At 37.6% G+C, this 16017-nt stretch overlaps 1 protein-coding gene across 2 annotated transcripts in view; it reads right to left on the bottom strand.

Annotated features, from left to right (window-relative positions):
• LOC106084362 (beta-alanyl-bioamine nonribosomal peptide synthetase ebony) overlaps positions 1-16017 on the bottom strand; it is a 56241-nt gene continuing 40224 nt past the window's right edge. Inside the window, exons 3-9 of one of the 2 annotated variants that reach the window (XM_013247986.2) lie at positions 4824-5600; positions 4221-4760; positions 3386-4163; positions 3236-3326; positions 872-1047; positions 631-814; positions 1-540 (exon numbers count right to left, since the gene is read on the bottom strand). In XM_013247986.2, coding sequence (XP_013103440.2) covers positions 397-540; positions 631-814; positions 872-1047; positions 3236-3326; positions 3386-4163; positions 4221-4760; positions 4824-5586 — 2676 coding nt within the window. In that variant the 5' untranslated portion in view covers positions 5587-5600 and the 3' untranslated portion in view covers positions 1-396. Of the gene's footprint in view, positions 541-630; positions 815-871; positions 1048-3235; positions 3327-3385; positions 4761-4823; positions 5601-16017 lie in introns of both variants that reach the window. The other variant, XM_059362771.1, reaches the window with a different exon arrangement.

Below are 16017 nucleotides of genomic sequence, written 5' to 3'. Positions count from 1 at the left end.
TACGATTTGGAATTTTGTATTTTCTTGTAAATATCTATCTACAGATCTTATCCTAACTATAGCTTATCAAATAGAGGGACTTAGATTGAGAGAGAGGAGAGAGGGAGAAATCTTAAAAATAATTAACATTGAATTCATCGTCACTATAAACAGAATGAATTTAATGAAAGTCTAAGAAACGCATGAATTTTGTGTTTTAACGTTTGCAGGTACACATTATTTGTATGATTCTCATCAGAGGAAATGAGCAAATTGAGTACGCTAAGTTACACGGGAACAGCAGTAGAAGGAAGTGACTTCTTAAGTGATTATCATATCTAACTAAATAAAATAATTAAATTAAATACTGGACATTAACTGGGCACACTAGTAAATGTTGGCTTATATTCCATATGCTTAGGGGGTCACTTCCTTCCAATGCACAATGGCCCTTTGTGAGTCTGGGGCTTTGCCAAATGGTTGTGTGCCATCGGTGTATACATATTCATTCACTTGGTAGTCCAATAAGGTCTTGTAGTTGTAGACGTCATTGCCCAATTGCTAAAAAGTAAACGTAACAGATTTTGATGTGGGTTTTTTTCTTTGCTAATCGCCATTTCTTTTCGTTTTTCATCCTTATTGTTTACATACCTGTGTAAGGGGACTGGTGTTGGTGGTCAATATGCCGGCAAACTCCTTGTTTTTGGCCACTTTCAAAACCTCGTATTCCATGAAGTGCATACATGCAATATTTTCTTGTGGGTTAAGATCGACATGGGTTCCCATCATGAAGGAGTGAAGAATTTTATTTAAACCCTTCGGCAAATAAGTGTCCCTGAGAGAATGCATATTTAGTATTCAGTTTTCCATTTTCACTTATACAGGCACATACCTTATGGGACCTTCTACGAACTCGAGAAACTCAAATACAATTATCAATTTCGATTTAACCTCTACTTCAGGTTCGTTGCGGGCATCAAAGTTGAGGGCAGTGCCAATAATGCGATTTGTGTTTTTATCCTTGACAACAAAACTCAAGTCCTTTTCAACCAAATCGTTCCAAATGTCCTGCAAAGGTGAACAAAATGTGGAAGCTAGTCAGAGTTCTTTAAGAAGAGAAAATAAGGTTTGATCTTCAAGTAACAATTTGTAAAATATTTATTCCCACCACCATAGGACAGGGGTTATTTCATTTAGTCATTCCATTTGTAACACATCGAAGTATCCAATTCCGACCCTACGAATTATATATATATATATTCTTGAACGTCGTAAGATATTGAAATATTGAGCAGAGATTTCACACAAATATAATTTCTTCCATACGCAGGTTAAGTTTTTGGACCATACCTAGGTGTAGCTGCCATATGGACCTATCTCTCGATTTGGGTTCTTGATCGCAAAATGCACAATTATTACCCGATTTCGCTGAAATTGCAAACGGTGACTTACAGTACGTCTCTCATATCGGAACCGAATATGGTCCAGATTAGACCATATTAATATATAGCTGCCTCATAGAACGATCTGCAAGTTTAGAGTCACAAGCACATAAAACGCGTTTTTGCTTCATTTTTCATTGCATCATTATTTAGTCTATCCGCCTTATTGCCTGACATTGCAGCAAAGAATAATCCAATAAAAATGGAACATTTGAAAAAAGTATGTTCAATATCGAATATTAAGCAGCCGTAGTAAGTTAAAGCAGGAAAATTTTTCGCTGCATTTTAAATCTTTTTTATAGCGAGCACTATCTTAGCATATCGTTTGGCGTAATGTGTTAATACATTTGAAGTTTGCTAAATACATTGAAATGGGGTATATCGAAAATATTTTCAAAATCGAACTAAAAGTCATAAAAATGGATCCCAAGTTAATTTTTGCAACTTGGAGCATTTTGTTCCATTCGCCACTTTAATAATTTCGAAACAAATGCCTTGTACTTAAATTTATCGATTAACTGATTGTGAAATTTGCCGCATTCTATTGGATAACATAACAAAAAGAAAAGTCATACAAAGTCACACAACATGAGCAACAACACTGGCGCTGCATAACTTACCACAGACCGGCCAATTTCTTTGTACGTGTCCAACAAGGTTTCTTTGTCAGCACCGCAAGTGCTGCCGGCCAGTGAACTTGAGGACCTTGTTTCTACTTCTCTTCACTTTATCGCAAATTGCTGTGGCATGTGGGAAAAATGTTTAAGAGCTATCAAATGTGACACCAAGTATTTTGGAACACTTGATTGTCGCAATCGTTTCTCCATCGATATACATTTCCCGGTAATATTCGGGCTGTGGTGCTGCTGCATATTGCCGCACGGGAGAGGTTGGAGGGGTCACATAGTTCGACGACGACGACTTGTGACCCACTGCCGTCTATGTTCGCACAGCACCTTGCGACATATTTAGTGCGATTATATTCTCGTATTAAGGTCGGAGCAAGATTGGAAATGCACCCACTTCATGCACCGGTTACAAACACACTTCAACAATCATTTAGGCAATGTAGCAGATGTGCCTGCCATTGTACCAGAACGACCGTCTGCCATTGCACCTGAAGAAATTGACCTCCCCGGCAAACCAGAGTGGTTCTGGCTTAATTACGATCCGGCATATGTAGCCACCTCAACTCCTACAGAACAAGGATAGATGTCAAGGAGCAGGATGTGTCCCGATTGTGAACTGGGACCACGCGACACATGTCATCTGTTTAACTGGCCAGCCAGACGCACTCGTTTCAGACCCAGATCCCTCCGGACGCACCCCACCTTAGTCGTGCAAAGTTTCGGGTCTAGATATTCAACAGAACTAAGCAGACGAAAGATAGAGCACAACGCACTGGTAAAACAACAAGGCGAGTGTAAATATTTAACAAATAGCGAATAGAATGCAGTTTTCCCCACTTGTGATGCTCGAGATCTACAAGTGGTATACTGAAACAATAGAAATAGAATCTGTTACTAGGGATGCCTCTTGGCGCTTTATGCACTGGTTTTTATGTCACGCAACACGCGAAAGGTTACATCCTAGTGTCAAACGAAAATAAGCAACAAGTTGACTCTTTGGCATTTCTAGTTAGTACTTTTTCCCCCTTTTGCAAGTTTGAGTTGTGTTGATCGAAATCACAATTTTGCTGTCCTTGTTTGTCCCGTGGGGCCTTATAGTTTTTTGTTTCATTTAACATATAGTTTATTAATTTTCACACAAAAATTCCATTTTAGAACAGGTCATTGCCTGCTTCACATACTCACCGATAATAAATCACTGTAGTCTGTGCGCAAAATGTCCGGTTTAAGCCATTGCTCCAAATCAGCTTTGCCGTAAAAACTGTCCACTATAATTCTGAAATGAATTGAAAGGCATAAGTACCTACGGTCTCCAAAAACTATTTATGATCTTACTGTATAACATCCGCCTTGTGGGAGTATTGCAATGGAATGGCTTCCAAATCCAAATGGGGACATGCACTTATCCAACCCTCTGTATCTTCGACCATATTAATTTCTCGATCTTTGGTCATGCTGTTTAAGATTTCACCCAAATTCTTCGCAGCTATAAACTCAGAGATGCTAATGCTGTAGCCTTTTTCTCGCAACACAGTCACAGTGAAGATGGAATTCAAAGAGTTTCCTCCCAGCTCATAGAAATTGCTGTGCGGTGCCAGGGTTGCCCGAGTGGAACGGCCAATAACACTGCCCACCGTCTCGAATAGGTCCTGGGCCACTGGTCTCAGCTCGTCTGGTACCTGGGAGTAATCGAAGTCCAGGACTATGCTGGAGTCCCCTTCGTTGTTGTTTGCAGTCTCGTACTGTTTCAATAGCGCCTGACGATCGATTTTGCCGTTAACCAAAAGCGGGACTTGATCGATCAGTACCACTTGGGGAATCATGTACTCGGCCAATTTATCTGATAATTTGCTCTCTAGTTGTAATTCCGTGTAGAGAGGGGAGTCGTCACGGAGTTTGACGAATGCCAGCAGGGCTTGGTCAATTTGACCAGCGTTGTAGCAGAGCACTATAGCCTTCTCCACTGGCGGGAGTTCTGCAACATTTTTCTCAACTTCAGACAGATCAACGCGATGGCCGCGAATTTTAATTTGGGAATCGGTGCGGCCTTCGTAGAAAATGAAGCCATCAGAAAGGGATCCGTAGTCACCAGTTCGGTAAATCCGCGAATATTCTGGAAATATAAACCAAAGCATTATTTGCGTAGTTGGCACCCTTTTGCTGTACCTACTTAATTCCACGGCCAAAGGGTTCTCCACGAATTTCTCCTTATCGCGACCGTTGACATAGCCATCGGCCAGGTTAAGGCCAGATACAAAGATTTCTCCTATCTCACCATTCTTGACGGGCCTGTAGTCCGTGTCGAGCAAGTAAACAACGGTATTATTGACCGGAATTCCGATGGGTACCCGGTCCAGCTCCTGCAATTGTTTTTTGTTCTCACAGCAGAAATAGGTTACATCGCCCATTACTTCAGTGGAACCATAGAAGTTGTATAGAGCATGAATGCCCTCCTGGAAGTAGTCATAAAAATTGCTGGCTAGTGCCAGCGGTAGGGGTTCACCGGAACAAACCCAAATTTGTAAATTGTACAGAAGCTTGTACTCGTTCTCCGCATTTCCGCGATTGCCGTCCAAATTGAGATACATGAGTAGAGAACGCAATAAAGTGGGCACCAGTACCAGGCGTCGAATTTTATATTTCTCCAGCATTTGAACTAGACGTTCCGGGTCCTTAGTTACTACCTTGGGCACTACCAAAATCGCCAAACCTAAAGGACAATGGGTGGCCACATCACAATCAATTTCTTCTAATCTCGCTCCTTAGTACTTACCGCACAAAAGGGGACCCCATAGCTCAGCAACCGAGTCCACAAATGTTAGGGCTGTTTTGAAAATCCCCACTGTTTCGTTAAGGGCATAGGGGAATGTGGTCCATTGCCACTGCAAGCGATTGAGAATTACCTCATGCGGCAGGCGAACACCTTTTGGTACGCCTGTACTTCCCGAAGTATACAAAACAATGGCCAAGTTGCTGGCTCCACTAGCCAACATTTCCGTTGCCCTTAAGTTGTCCCTCTCCACTTGCATAGAGCTCATGCTCAGCTCGGAAATTGTCATCACTGTGGCCGCTGGACCGAACCTTGACTTATCCACATTGTCGTCTGCTATCACCAGAATGGGCTTCGACTCTCTCATGATGTGTTGTATGCGATTTGTGGGAAAGCTGGGGTCTATGGGCAAATATGCCGCGCCCGCTTTCCAAATGGCCAAAAGGGTGGTGACCAAATCATCCGATGGCTGCATGCAAACGGCAATTATAAAGTCTCCATCTGCATTGGCTTGCAGAAATCGCTGTGTGGTCTCCCTCACTAAGATACGGGCACATTGATTGGCTCTTCGGTTCATTTCCTGATATGACGTTTGCCTGGGCAATTGCTGCTGAAAGTCGCCCGCATTGCTGGCTTCATTATAATGAATGAGCGCCGTTTTTTGAGCCCGATGGGATAGGCCTTCTTCAAAAATTCGATGCAGTTGTCTTGGGACGAGTTCTTGCTGGCGTCCCTTCACAATCGAAAGTTTGGCAATGGTTCCCATGTTTTAGTGTGTTTCTGAAGAACAAAAATTACAATGAGATTACTAATGAGAATTCAAATTTAAATATAAAAATTAATATATAATAAAAATGTCGACAATGTATTACAGAACATTGATGTCCAAAATGAGAATGTGTGTGTGTGTGATATGGACTCTTTAATTTTTTCAAATCCCTCTAATCATAATATTGAAAAATTTAAATATTTGTTCTACTCTTAAAAAAAAAAGATTCATTGGTTTGGGTTTTACATGAAACCTGAGAATTTATGCATATAGCCATGAAAGGAGGCCCTGTATCATTGAGCTTAAACTTGAATCTAACTGCACTCATTGATATGTGAGAAGTTTGCCCCTGTTCCTCAGTGGAATGTTCATGGGCAACATTTGCATTAGCCATGAAAATGTCCACTCGTTCAAGTATCAACAATGACATAAAAAGGCTAGAACATCGGTGTATTAGAACCATTATCCATATCCATGCCAAATGCTTTTACAATTGGACTATATTCGGATATAGCTGTCATATGTACCCTCTTAAGTTTATATAGGGCTGATTTCGATGAAATTTGGAACAGGAAATCGTATTTGACTTAAACACAACACTGAGAAACAAACAAGCAAGAAACTTGCTGAATTTCAGCAGTTTTTTAAATGAAGTTCTAGCCACAAAGCGCTACTGGTGCACTTATCTCACTGTTGAAATTGTAAAGCAATATCCCTCTGAATGCTTTTCCCACAAAAATACATGGAAAAATGTACGAAATTCTATTGAATAACGGAGAACATCGTATGGCATCATTGCATCAATAAAAGCAGTTTCAATAAAAAATTAATTGGATCAATTAATTTCGTGATTGCAACCGATTTCTATTTTTTCTGTGTACCACCATATCATTACCTAACCTACTTCCCGCGTTAAATATTTTCTACAGAGGGAAATTTTCTCATCCCATCACATGGATCGATTTACCGTCTAACACTCTTACCCTTTTTAAATGTCAGTAGAGAATCAATAGCGGCCGTTCTTATGTACACAAAAAAAAAATCGGAAACTTTTTCAATTAAAAGTTTAATTGAAAATAAAAATGTTTTCAATTAAAACATTAATTGAATCCGGATTTTTTCTATTACGATCGTGAATTTAGGAAATTTTTAATCAAAGTATTAACTCATTCAATTATTTTTTTTAATTGAACATGACTTTTTTCAATTACGATTGCGATTGAAATTTTTGTCATTCTCAATTAAAAAATTAATTGATTCAATCATTCAGAAAACAATATTAAATGATATTGTTGAATTTTTATTTTTTTATATAATAAAATTTATAATATATTAAACATTATTAAATATCAAATGCTTAAAACTTTGCCTGCTGCAAGCCGCGTCTGCTAATCACAAGCTCATATTAAAATCGCCATTTTTTTCATTAAAAGTTATTAAAATCTCAATTTACGTATTCCTGTATTCTCTTCGGCAAGAACGTTACTACTCCATTGACTGAATTGTATATTTTTATCACAAATTTCCAAAAGTTTTTCAAACATAAACCACACGAATACCAAGTAAATGTTCTGGAGCAGTGATGGGCACACTGACACAGTTTAAAATAAAAAATTGTGTTTGTAAGAGGGGCAGTAAAAGCCGAATATTCTACTAAGTGATTGTAATATAATAATAATGCGTGAACCGAACGATGGCACATGAAGTTGTTTACACTGTTCGTTTTTTATGTGCGGTTGTGTATTGTTTTCTATCTGTGCTCTAGAGTTGCTCTCATTCGACCCGGCTTACTTTAACTGAATTCTTGTAGTGGTGTTGCTTAAGTTCTTATATCAGATTCGAATAAGATTGTGCACAACCAAATCTTGCAATCTATTTTACTTCATAAACCACTTTCGCTACAAATTAATTGGTCAGATATGACTACAACGACGTGGTAGTGGTGGTGATGGTAGTTTTTGGAACAGAAAAATCAAATAATTTATGTAGCCTTACCATTGTAATTAATAGCAATTATCTCGTTTTAAATATTCGATATGCTGTGTTCAAAAATTAATGTAACATTTAGTGATAGGCAACCAGAAAAAATAAAAAAAAAAACACAATTAGCTTGCAGAAAACGGGTGTGATTAAGATTTTCGCAATTGTGAACATAAAGTGTTTTTTAAAGATCATAGTGTGTTTACCATATAAACTATGTTTTCCTCGAGTGTACTAATACTGTGGTGAAACATACTACATTTTTGTATATGGAAATATCCACAACGTTGCGTTTGCACGAGTGTTTGTTTGCAAACGAATACTTGGCTGTCGAAAATTTTATTGCATTAGACATGCAATTATTGTTAATTATTGGTCTTCACTACAATGGAAACATTTAATCGTAAACCATCAACCACGCATTCATTATTTTGGATATTTTCATTTTAAAAACTTTCCTTCATATTTAAAAACGAACTTTCGTGACTAGAGTATGTGTTCTTGCTCAGGAACTTGTCTTGCCATTTCACGATTAGAAAGTTCTTGTAAAAAAATCATTAATATGGTGGCAATAAGAAATAGTTAGAAATAATTTAAAAGCGTATCAGCATATTTTTCTTAACAAATTAAAATCTCATTTCCAAATTAATTTTATAAAGTTAAAAAATATACATCTAAACATAATCTAAATATCTAGATCTTCAATCGGATATGCGCTCTAGGCTGTATTAGCCACAATTCAGCACGATCTATACACAATTTGGCTAAAATTTTTCATTTTTATTTTAATTAATTTACAAAAGTTGGTCAAAATGTATCACATTCATTTAAAGCTTTTTGTTTCTATACGCTCATCTACTTCGTAGAAAGTAGTAGTCGGTAGACTAGTCGCCTCCGTTCCTTTTTTCATTTGTTTAAGTTAAAAAATGGTTATTGGCTGGTACTATGTTCGTTTCTATGTTTGAAGCAAAAAATCTTGCTGATTGCATTCAGTGGGACATTCCCTCATTACTTACGAACTAATTTTCTTAAAAATATTATGTTTTCATTGAGATTTTTATAGTGTTTCAAAAAAGTAACCGTGAACAATATGTGTGTTTTAACTGTGTAAAACGAATATAGTACCAGCCTTATGGCAGAAACATTATTTCGATCACTACAAACGCAAGAAACTCGGTGGCCATTTTAGGTTTGTTTAGCAATAAACTGCATTTGCAACGATATCGTAATAATGCACGTGGTAAACCTTAAGAATGGGTTGTATTTTTTTTGGGATTTAATTATCATTAATTTTTAAACGTATCACACACTAAAATAAGTGATCTTTTTTTGTGTGCAATTTGAAGTCTTCTGAAATATTTTAATTCGGTGATTGTCTGTAGTGTCAATATTAAGGTAGGTAGTCGTTGGTAGGCCAAGGTAACAACGGTTGAGATATGAACATTAATTAATAGGCAATTAGGACGCCAGGGATAGATGGGCTGTTAAGCTCACTCACTTCTTAGGTGCACGCAAAAAAATAATTCATTGACCATAAACGAAATTTTTCGTTTTTTTTTCTTTTTTAAAAAAACATTGGACTTTGCTTTCAGTAAAATTGTCAGATCGTTTGGGATTAAAATAGTGAGATCGTTTTCATGCAGGAATTTCTGACGAAGCCAATTGTTGTTGCTTTGTTAAACATTGTATTAGTTGTCATATTATACTTTAGGTCTATACAAAACATACGCACATAATATAGACATAGCAACCATAGACTTTAAGTAACTTTTGTAATTCAATAGTTATACATTTTTTATTCAGTGGTTATAATAAACTTCGAGAATCAACAACAGCAATATTTCGGGCAAATCGATGGAAAATTATTAAAATAAAGACTATAAGTATAAATCGGACGAGCTATATCATAATCTGAACCGATTTTAATAAAATCATCTAGAATATTTAACGGTCACAATAGAATGCTATTTCTTGAGAATCAAAAAAACTCTAGAAGTGAAGTTTTCCCCCATGATTATTTCCTCTTAATGCAGCTGACATTTGTGAGGTGCCATGCTATGTAAAAGCTTTTCCCCAAAGCAGTGTTGCCCTACTGCACGACGTTCGAACTCGGATATAAAAAACAGGTCCTTTATCATTATTGCTGTCGGATCCTTCAATGCTCTGTTCCGGAATTGAATGTTCTTGTGCAATTTTGCATACAAAATTTGTGAGGTACTGTACAATTTGGTATGGCGACCATGTAAAAACTTCTCTACTTGCCCTGTTCCGTAAAGGAATGTTCATGAACAAAATTGCATTTATGTATGCAATGAGAATTATATCGAAATCTGAACCGATTTTGACGAAATGCACCAGTTGTATGAATGATAATAGAATCCAATCTCAAATTTCGTGAGGTTTCGGTTAATAATTTACAACATTATTGCAATACTACATACAATAACATACTCATTTGGGACGTATTAAGGAAAAAAAGAACACTTTTATTTCGAAGTTTTATTTTTATTGTAACTTGGTAATGTTTCGTTCCAAAAATATTTAGATGTTAATCAAAATTATGGAACGTAAGTTACTTTGCTTATTGTAAACCCTTTAGCAACATCGCATTAATTTGAATTGAGTAACCTTTTGGATATGTACAATTCATTTTAAATATAAGCATGTTTTTTAATATATACAAAGTCTCAACAATTTCCAGATAGAATCTATCTAAATCTGAACCGTCTTCTTCCAGCTACAATTGGCTTCGCCTCTAGGTTGTCTCAACTTGGAAGATGATGGGTTGCAAATTAAGATTTGTACTTTGTACATTGAAATTGAAATGGACAGACGGACATACCGAAATCGAATAAGAGTCATACTGATTTATCCGTAAACTTATCAATCAAAAGTATATCTCTCTTTCTTGGTTTGAACAAATGTTCTAAGTTATAAAACCCTAGAGCACAGCTGTGGCGTAGGGTATAAATAATCGTAAATCTATTAATTTAGCAATGTTCTTTTTTACTTCTTTTGCTTTGAACATAGTTAAAAATTAAACGTATCATCTTTTCGTATAAAAAAGGTAAAAAAAAACCATATCTACCACAGACGAAGTTTCAAAAAGTTTTACCATAATCGAATTGACTTACATATGTATCAAAAGGTGGTATATTAATAAAAATAGTACATCGCCAATAAAACATATTTGTTTGTCGCAAAGATGTTCCAATCGGTTTTTTTAATTTTTTTTGCGTGTGAGGACAACCGAAATTGATACAAAGTGCTGCACGCATTGTAAGTTTAGCAAAACCAATTGTCCATATGATGGAGATCATTTCATGGTTTGTGCTTCCACCATGTGTTAAGCCATGCAAACTGCAATTAAATGTAGGAAATTGAATTATTTTGGCTCGGATCTTGGTCACTTCTGTGTGTAGTGACCTTTACCGTTTTTAGTTAAAGTTTTATAGCCGTGTTTACAATAAAATAAAGTTTGTTAATTGGGTAAGTAGTTACGTACGTAGTACGTAATAATATCTGGTGTAGGGCTATCGCCAGTAGGGTAGGGTAGTTAAACACGTCATTGGGAGGTTGTGTGTTTTTTTTTAATTTTTATTAAAATTTTCATTTAATTTTGTTTATTCACTTTGCATGTCGCAATATTTCGTAGTGCGGAAACGGCAACAAAAACCACGTTCTAACTTTAAACAATGAAGACAAGAAGACATATAACCTGTCTTTGTGATGATAATTATTTTTGTAATAATCTTAGGAAACAATTGGCTGCATTTGGAGGTTAGCGCAACTTTGAAACTTTACGACGTTCTACTGCAAGTCATTATGATTGTACTCAGTACCATAGTTGTGGGATTTTTATTCACTGCGAAAATGTTTGGTGAACTAGCCACGATGTTGGGAAACTTCTTCCCATAGATATGAAGAAGTTCAATCTCAACACAATCATACACTTGGGCTGAATAGGCTGGTTGGAGCTGTTTTAGACAGAATTATCAATTAGAAATCTCTGGATGGGACTGATAAAATTTTTGCATTTCCGTGGATTTTAATGTCTTCAAACTGTTCTCTTTTGCTATTCCGTGCACATATATGAATCCCATGTCGGGTAAGCTGATCTTAATCATGTATTTGATTTGTTAAATGTTTATGTTTGCAAATCTATTAAAAATAGGAAATGAATAAATTGTGATTATTGACGCTGGGTTATTGACGTTTTTAAGCTAAACAATTGCCTTGGCCCAAGCTCCACCGCCGTAAACAATGTTTCACTTCCCATCGATTTGCTTACTTCACTTTTTTTCTTTTTTGCAATTAAAAACTTGAAAAACAGCGTAAATATTTATAAATCATTATTACACGATTTAAAAATTTGTCCTATTGTAATGGATCCCCTTTGTGTTTTGTAGCGCAAAAGGCAACTTTTTGCTACTACAATGGCAGTCAGGTAAAAGTTGACAATTTGTACGATGCATTTTGACAAGCTGTTGCGAAAGGAAAGTTGATCTTTCTTCTCACGCAGTTTGTGTGATGAATGAATGCATCAACATTGTTATGTGTGTTGTCTTTCACATTTTCCGCTTTATTTAGAATGTGTGTGACTGTGCTAGAGATTGTTAAAATGACCGACAGACATACATACCCATGTTGGCAATAAATGGAAAAAGATCAGATATGCTGCGTACCTGGTGGCTATTCAAACTCTCATATCTATTAAAATATTTGAAAACCACCTGGTAATGCCAACTGACAATGAGAAAAGGCACGCGGTCCAAAAATACTGACTATTTCTCCAAAGTTCTAAGAACTATGGACTCCCTATAGAGAAGGCGCAGTTTCACACCGGTAGATGTACTAGAAAAGAAGATGATCGATATCACCGCCATACACGAAGTGCGATGGAATGGTAAAAGGCATCCCGACAACACGGAAAAACGAAGCTCCACTATTATATTTTCTTCGCTATGAAACAATTAAAAAATAAGCAAGTAAAAGCGTGCTAAGTTCGGCCGGGCCGAATCTTATATACCCTCCGACATGGATCGCATTTGTCGAGTTCTTTCCCCGGCATCTCTTTTTAGCCAAAAAAAAAAAAAAGATAAAAGAAAAGATTTGCTCTGCTATTAGAGCGATATCAAGATATGGTCCGGTTCGACCAGTGATGGGCTAATGGTAAATTCGGATATTAATAATTTTTGAAATTGCGCCATTGGTAGTTTTAATTTAATTGTGTATCCTAACATCGAAATAAATCCAGTTATGCTCTAAAAGAGTTTGAATTATCAACTCCGACCTGCTTATAATTGGTAAAAATTTGAGCTAGAATTATGTAACAACATTAAATTGAACTTGGTATCCTTTTCAATATGAACAATCTATTTTAAAATAAAATATAATGTCGTGCTGCGGAGGGAGACAAAGTCAGGAACGAGGGAAGCGCGCACGGCCTCTGAGTCTTCATAGGGTACTGTGACTTCCAAAAGGACGCCACAGCCATCACGAAAGGGGAAGATGGTCGTTGAAAAAGGTAAGGAGCCATTTTGTTATGTCAGAGTGTCAAGGAAGCACAACAAAGATGAGATGACCTATGACGTCATCGATGGTCGTTGAAAAATGTAAGGAGCCATTTTGTTAAGCCAGAGTGGCAAGGAAGCACAACAAAGATGAGATTACTTATGCTGTCATCGATATCGGCAGTGTATCCTGTCATCGGTCCCAAGGGAAGCATCTGGTAAACGAACGGGTTTTTGATCATGTGGTGAACTCAGAAGGGGGTCCACCTATACGGGACCAAGGCCGTCTCTCTCAAGATTGAGAAGACTAGCATAGTCAAATATCCTCATATTGAGCCATCAGGCGGTGCAGTGGCAGGATATTGAATACCGAACAGTGGCCGATGATGGGACAATCACCGTCTCTCTCACGAAGACTACGATAAGCTCGCAGGGGCGAGAAACCCAACGCAGCCTTATAAAGGGTGATTTTTTTGAGGTTAGGATTTTCATGCATTAGTATTTGACAGATCACGTGGGATTTCAGACATGGTGTCAAAGAGAAAGATGCTCTGTATGCTTTGACATTTCATCATGAATAGACTTACTTGCAAATCATTGCAACGCTTGCAAATCATTGAATTTTATTACCAAAATCAGTGTTCGGTTCGAAATGTGTTCAAATTTTGACAAATTTTGTTCAGCGATGAGGCTCATTTCTGGTTGAATGGCTACGTAAATAAGCAAAATTGCCGCATTTGGAGTGAAGAGCAACCAGAAGCCGTTCAAGAACTGCCCATGCATCCCGAAAAATGCACTGTTTGGTGTGGTTTGTACGCTGGTGGAATCATTGGACCGTATTTTTTCAAAGATGCTGTTGGACGCAACGTTACGGTGAATGAACACATTTCGAACCGAACACTGATTTTGGTAATAAAATTCAATGATTTGCAAGCGTTGCTCGTTAGTAAGTCTATTCATGATGAAATGTCAAAGCATACTGAGCATCTTTCTCTTTGACACCATGTCTGAAATCCCACGTGATCTGTCAAATACTAATGCATGAAAATCCTAACCTCAAAAAAATCACCCTTTATATGCATTGAGTCAAATATTTGACTAATCTCAACGTACCGTTAGCATTGCTTTTGTTTATAAATGTTCGCTTATGCAATCGAACAATTACGGTTGGATGAATGGAAAAACATTTAGACGCGGTGATGCAATAAATCTCTTCTCACTAAACTATCAATAACTCTGTAAAGCAAAGCAATAGTAGAAACCAAAAGGCGTTTGCAGTGATTGAATTGCAATTATCAACAAAAAGCGATTAATATCGCTAGCCATTGTGGGGTTAAATTTAGAAAAGTTCAAATCTTTACTATCAATTCACTTTTTTCTTTGCTCTCTCTCTCTCCCTCCTTCCCTGCCCCTGCCGCTTTCTCAACAGTTTAGACAAATGCATTGAATGCAAGAAGCTTATATGCCAAAGTTGTCTGTGAGCAGTGGATTGATCCATGCAATAACTTTTATTACCTGGCAGCGGGAGTGCTGCTGGTGTTGTTGGATGTCAGCGGCTGCCCTCAATGCCACAGCAGTATTTGTGGTGCATGCGTTTGTGTGTGTTTCTTTGGAACACTTCAATTATGGACGGTTGCAATAGAAAAGAAACAATTTAAAATGTATTTATTGCAAAAAGTTTTTTTCATTCTTATTTTCAATAAAAATATTTTATTCGTAATTACAGTGGAAATCGAAGAGAATGGCTTTAGCAGCTTAGAATCGAAGATTTTTACCAACATATGACAGATATGCCGGCTCGCTCTCTGACTCAATGGATAATTACCATTTTGTGACATTAATCTATCTCAACATTGAAATCATGTCTTATTTAGTTTTAATGACTGTTCTTAATCGTTCGGTTCGAGAAGCTCTGGGTGCTCAACGACAACGGTGCTTGTGCTGCTCACCGCCAGTCGGCAAAAAGTCGACATACTTTTAAGTACACAAGCATAAGGCGATTCTTTATAAGCTGGAAGTATTTGATATTGAGATCTTGTTTTGTCTTGTATAGGTTTAGAAAGACGGTGTGCAAAAATTCGATGTGACAGTGCAGGGTGGCGTATAGATTTGTGTGTTTTCAGGATTAATCATGCGCCGTGAATAACTTTCTTCTAATACAGGGTGTCTTTTTTTCAGGGACGCTACAAAAGTAGACAGTTAGGGATAGCAAACGACGGCATATTTTTTGCCGCTCCTTTGAAATTTCTCTTCACTTATATTTTCCAATATATTATGGAAAGATATACGAGTCGAAACTACTTAAACTTACTGCCGAAATGTTGTGTCAGTGGCCTCAACGTTAAGAGCGTTGAGGCCACTTCGTCAATAAGCAAAATGTGCGTAATTAGTCAGACAGCAATACACACGTACTCCATGAGTCATCATTGCACCCCGAAAAAATTACAGTTTGATGCGGTTTATGGGCCGGCGTCGTTATTGGGCCGTACGTCCTCCGTGGTGATCAAGCCGGCGTCGTTATTGGGCCGTACGTCCTCCGTGGTGATCAAGCCGGCGCGTTACTGTTAATGGGAATCGCTACCGTTCAATGATAACATGGCCCCAATTGGATGATATGGAATTGGGGACATGTGGTTCCAACAGGACGGCGCCACAAGCCACACACCGATTGTCGCAATCAATTTATTGGAAACCAAGTGTGGAGAACGTGGTCCAGTCGATTGACCGCCTCGGTCGAGCGCTTTGACGCCGTTAGACTATTCGTTCCATATAAGCTCATCACAGAATTGGGCTGGATGGATGCCCATGAACATTCCACTAAGGAACAGGGGCAAACTTCTGGGTTATATAAAGTTTTTGATATTCGTTGTGGGCGGCGGCCCCCCTTTTACAACAATTACAAAAAATTAACAGATTTGATCAACTGAGGCAAAAT

This window comes from Stomoxys calcitrans, chromosome 2, assembly GCF_963082655.1.
Source record: "Stomoxys calcitrans chromosome 2, idStoCalc2.1, whole genome shotgun sequence".
Taxonomy (NCBI): domain Eukaryota; kingdom Metazoa; phylum Arthropoda; class Insecta; order Diptera; family Muscidae; genus Stomoxys; species Stomoxys calcitrans.
Note: the sequence above shows the minus strand (reverse complement) of the source record. Positions and strands in the feature narration are given on the sequence as shown.